This window comes from Brachyhypopomus gauderio, chromosome 7, assembly GCF_052324685.1.
Source record: "Brachyhypopomus gauderio isolate BG-103 chromosome 7, BGAUD_0.2, whole genome shotgun sequence".
In the NCBI taxonomy this organism is placed as follows: domain Eukaryota; kingdom Metazoa; phylum Chordata; class Actinopteri; order Gymnotiformes; family Hypopomidae; genus Brachyhypopomus; species Brachyhypopomus gauderio.
In genome coordinates, this window is record NC_135217.1 from 14,810,942 (window position 1) to 14,816,032 (window position 5,091).

The 5,091-nt window shown below is 38.0% G+C and overlaps 1 protein-coding gene across 2 annotated transcripts; it reads right to left on the minus strand.

The window, feature by feature from the left end:
* Nucleotides 1-4,833, minus strand: LOC143518212 (uncharacterized). 2 transcript variants are annotated; one of them, XM_077010685.1, is made up of 8 exons: nt 4,734-4,833; nt 4,128-4,215; nt 3,809-3,957; nt 3,534-3,729; nt 3,148-3,219; nt 2,952-3,031; nt 2,577-2,735; nt 1-1,342 (listed from the first exon to the last, which is right to left on the minus strand). In XM_077010685.1, the coding sequence occupies exons 5-8, from the start codon at nt 3,185-3,187 to the stop codon at nt 1,247-1,249; spliced, it is 375 nt and encodes a 124-aa protein (XP_076866800.1). In that variant the 5' UTR covers nt 3,188-3,219; nt 3,534-3,729; nt 3,809-3,957; nt 4,128-4,215; nt 4,734-4,833; the 3' UTR covers nt 1-1,246. The 2 variants fall into 2 exon arrangements, with proteins under 2 accessions (XP_076866800.1, XP_076866799.1); XM_077010684.1 differs by having other exon boundaries at nt 3,148-3,314.
* Between the last annotated feature and the right edge of the window lie 258 nt (nt 4,834-5,091).

Consider the following 5,091-nt stretch of genomic DNA (forward strand, 5'->3'; position numbering starts at 1 on the left):
CTGTCTGTCGGTGTGTGTGTGTGTGTGTGTGTGTGTGTGTGTGTGTGTGTAGGCGTCTGCCTGTAGGTGTGTGCGTGTGTATGTGTCTGTCTCTCTCTCACTTGGTCCTGGGTGACAAGTCTGTACACTACAAAAAATGAAATCTAAGCAAGCTTATTTTTGTAGTTTCAAGTAAAAACATCTAGTCAATTTTAATTTAAGTAAAAAAAAAAAAACAAAAAAAGTAATAACTAGTACTTTTCAACTAGAACTTGTCCATGAGACAAGTCATTTTTTCTTGATCAGATTTTTCTCTCGTTAACAATTTCAAAAATCAAACCAAGAAAAATGGTGTGGCTGATGGGTAGTCTGTAGCAGGGCACTGGCATGGAGTATCCTGCTTTGAATGTGACTTGCCAATACACCAAAAAGCTGAAAGTCGATAGTGTCATTGTCTCCATCCAGAGTCATGAGAATCTTCTGGACAAATCTGAACGCACAAATAACTTCAAAGTCTAAATACTCTACTTAAGACTATAAAAATCAGTACTGTACATGTGGGTGGTGTCATGTTATAATAGAGGAGTTGTAAAGTTTGATAGTCACTGGGAGGAAAGACCTCCTGTGGCGTTCAGTAGTGCATTTCGGCAGAATGAGTCTTGCACTGAATGTGCTCCTATGGCTCATCACTGTGTGATGAAGAGGGTGGAAGCCGTTGTCCATGATGGTTCGCAGCTTGGACAGTATCCTCCTCTCAGACACTGCCGTCAGCGAGTCCAGTTCCACACCCACAACATCACTGTCTCTTCGGATCAGTTTACTGAGTCTGTTGGCATCTGCCACCCTCAGCCTGCTGCCCCAGCATGCCACCATGTATAGGATGGTACTGGCCACTACAGACTCATAAAAGATCCTCAGCATGGTCCTGCAGATATTGAAAAATACACTTGCTAAGATTTCACTTTTTGCTGTGTAGCAGGGCATTGGCATGGAGAATGCTTTCAACATAAATTACCAACCACATAGTAAATAGCAAAAAAAGACAACAGTGTGCATGTGTGCATGCACATGTGCGCATTGGTCTCTGGTGAGTAGTCTATAGTGGGGCTTTGAATGTGAATGACTAAGCATCACAAATAATCAAGAAAAACACTACATTTGTATGGACAAAAATGTGCTCGCCACATATCAAAAATTATAAGTGTGTGTGTGTGAATGCACTGGTCTCTGGTGACAAGTCAGGACATTGTAGCAGGGCATTGGAATGTCACTCAATGTCATCTAGCTCTTGATGTCCCTGGCTCCTGATGCTGTAAATCCCCATGACTGTGGCTGTGATGTCCCCTTCTGCCTCCTCAGTGGACTGAACAAAACAGAACAAGTTTAACAAAAGCATTAAGAAATCAAAAAGTTATAAACTACAGTTTATAACAGAACTGAGTACACTCGTCACATTTTTGCAGATTTGCAAGTATATCTTTTCATGGGACATTAAAGAAATATCACTGACAATGAAAAGCAGTCAGCGTACAACGTGTATAATTCATCAAGTTATTGTTCACTCAAAATAATTAAAAATACAGCCATTGATGTAAAAACAATGTCATCTTGGTCACACCATTGGCTAGAGACTTCAATGGAGAGAAGAAAAAAAAAAGTTTATAATAAAAATAAAAAGTTTCTTAGTCAGCACCCCCACTGTATACCATCTCTTGGAATGCACTGCTGCTTGTGTGAAAACCCATCATCTATTACAGGACAGTCAATACTATACACACTAAGAAAATTAAGTACAGACTTAAGGGAGTACTTAAGGGAGTACAAAGGCTTGTCGCTGGGGCTGTACCCTGGTAAGGTACAATTCAGTACCTTTCGGTTCAAGTCCTTTTTTGTACCCATATATTTTGTACCAGTTAAGGTACATTTAGGTACTCCTAGAGGCTAAAATGTACTTTTTAAATTATGGTACAATTATGTACCCTTTCTAAAAGGTACCAATATGTGCTTTTAGAGGTACCACCCCAGCGACAAATCATTTTGGACCCTAAAGTGACTAAAATGTACCAGAAATATCCACACAAATGCTCATAATGTAGTTATATCCTGTTTATTTACCAGTAAACAGAATTTGTAGCATTCATTCAAAATGCATTGAAATAGAAATTCATAGCAATGTGAAATTAAATATTTAAAAAACCAATACATCTCCATTGGAATGTTCAAGAAATCCTCTAATACCATTATAAAAATCTTCTATCAACAGGCTATAAAACAACTGATCCAATGAAAATTTTGTTATAAAAATAACATTACAGAAATTTTAAAAGTGCATGTATCCATTCATGGCAGAATTCAAACAATGGGAAAAAACATTCAGAAATACATACTGAAACTCGAGGACAGCCTAAAACACTGATCATCACACTGATGAGGACATGTAGTGGAGGCATGACTGGTTTAATACAGAAGGTTGATCACTCGAGTCAGTTATTGGCATTGGCTTTTCTCCATCTTCCTTAATGTTTAGAATGCACCTCTGAAGAAATGTCATTGTGTTTTTCAGCCGTTTAGGGTAGGCAATGTTGAAGGAGTAATACCTTCTGTATGAAGGTTGTAATGAAGGCCTCATCTACTGCAGCACAAGAGCACACCTCAACTCCATCAACTTTCACAACACTCTGACTTCGTCTGGAAATTGTAGTTCTCCAGTCGTGGTCTTTCAGCTGAATTGTTGGATATGGTGTTGAAGGTTCACACTAAAGAGAATCAAGGACCAGAGTGCCATTGATGCAAAGTACCTTTTATGCATGTGGTCATCTCCACAGCCTAGCTGAGTTAGTTATTCTGAGTGAATATTTCTGATACCAGTAAACAGGCATAATGTGAAGGCTATAAACTTGATCTGGCATTGCACTCTAAAATACATGCTATTGAGTATGGCTACGTCAGTTTGTGTGACAGCAGTTTCTTACCTCTCCAAAACTAACGAGGTGATCAATGTTCTCCCTGAAGATGGATGGTAAGAGAACAAGTCCACCCCTGAAGTCAATGCCTACATCATGAAGAAAATGCTTTACTAATAATTCCATACTTACCTAAACAATTTACAATCAACAACATTTTGATTCAAATCAACACTGATGAAAGCATTTGGGTGAAAATCACAACCTTGGAGGTCCTCGGCCATGGATTCCTCTCTAGCCTCCATGTACAGTTTTTTCAATGGCAATGTCCCCTTGACTAGTTTCAACAAATTAGGAAGTAAAGCTGTAAATCTCTTGCTAAAACAGCGATATATATCCTGTCAAAGGATGGATTGCATCAATCTCATACAACTGTAAGATAAAGCAAAAAAACATGAGTAAAAAAGCATCAGACAATGGTTCAAAAATCATATAGTAAAATGCTAACATATGATCTAGCATACAAATCATTATGATCTGTACTAAGCCATAAATATCTTCAGACCTATAAAAGATACACCTACATAATGTTGATGCATCACTTGCATTTGATGGCTATGATTTAGCTATTCCCATTGTTATTCCATTTACCCTGATGATGTTCTTAAAAATGGGTATCTCAATAGAAAACATCTTGATGTCATTCCCTCTGCCATTTCTCGACGCCGCCATGCGAAGGTCTTCTTCATGCGATCATCAAATCAGGATGTGTCTTCTTGTACTGGTCATGCAGTACCTTAATGTGGGCCTCAACAGACGTAGCATCCTCTTCAACAATGCACAGTGCCTTTAACAAAGATACAAATAATCAGTGCATTATTCAAATCTCTTTCCTTGTTGAAAAACCAACATAGATAGATACTTACTAATAACATTTTAGTTTGCTTAACACAAAGTTTCAGTTTCATCTGTTGACCTTCTTGTTTGATGAAATTTCTCTTTTTGAACCTCTATTTCTGGGAAGTGGTGCCCGTTCTGCCTTGAACTTCTGCTTCAGTGACATATGCCAGGTATGCTGGTTGATGAAAAGCATCAAATCAAAACATAATTGCTTTCAGTTATCATGAGATTACCACACATATTACAACAATCTAACAATATTATGCCAAATACTATTCAGTGATCAAAAATGGGGAAAAACAAACAAAACTTAAACAACCTAAAAAACTAAGCCCACAAACTTACATAGCCATTCCCCTCAGCATCCTTCAGGAAAGGGTACTTCACAATTAAAGCTTTGGCAACCCGAACATACTCTGCATTGTTTGGATACCTGAACACCAAGAGTAGCAAAACGAATAAAAATTTTCTAGTAAATCTGTCAAGGTACACAAACAATATTTTTCTGAAATAAACTTAAATGAACTATTTAGAGCTCCTCAGTCAACGTAATAATAGGCTAATATTAAAATCCTGTCAGGTAGCTAACATGCTAAATGAAACATCGTGTGAGGCAGCAGGCCAATAGACAAATCCTGTCAGGTAACTGGTTAATCGAAAAATCCTTACTTATACTTACTTTATCTATCAGTAATACTTGATAGAAAAATCATGTCCGGCTAATTGAAACATTTTGCAAGATCAGGAGGCCATAACTGTCCTCCATTAAACTGTATACTGTCACTGAGAAGGTAAAACAACTAGGTTAACAAGCTAGCACCTAGCTAGGTAATGCTATTTACTTAGCTTGCATTGTTGGTGATTTATTAGCACTGTTAGCTAGCTAGCACTCCTAAGTAATTTAATCGAAATGAGTAAAAGTGACATTCTAGTCACTTATTAAACACTTACATCTGAATTTCTGAGCCTCCTCATCTGTTATATTAATTCCTGTGTCCACTAACTTTTTCAAAACTTCCTCTGTAGAAAGCTGCTTCAGCGCCATTCTGCCATTCTCCTCTCGCAAATGTGAAGGGGGGGGGGGGGGGGGGGGGGGGCTATTCTACCCCCTCCCCTCCCCCGTTATCTGCTATTACAAATATATACCTAAAATAATTAGTGTATTTGTGTGTTTGAGCGTGCGTGCGTGTGTGTGTGAGAAAGAGAAACACATTACTATAAAAAAACCCATATCCTACATTTATGTTGAATGAGCATAAAATCATCCTCCAAATTTATCAAGCTTGTGTAATATTTTATACTGCAATGT

Excerpts from the sequence above, each read along its gene's own strand:
- LOC143518212 (XM_077010685.1), bottom strand. The coding sequence starts at position 3,187 with ATGGAGGCTAGAGAGGAATCCATGGCCGAGGACCTCCAAG. Across the intron at positions 3,032-3,147 it reads CATGGCCGAGGACCTCCAAG|GCATTGACTTCAGGGGTGGA; the intron begins GTTGTGATTTTC and ends TTCATGATGTAG. Across the intron at positions 2,736-2,951 it reads ACCTCGTTAGTTTTGGAGAG|TGTGAACCTTCAACACCATA; the intron begins GTAAGAAACTGC and ends GATTCTCTTTAG.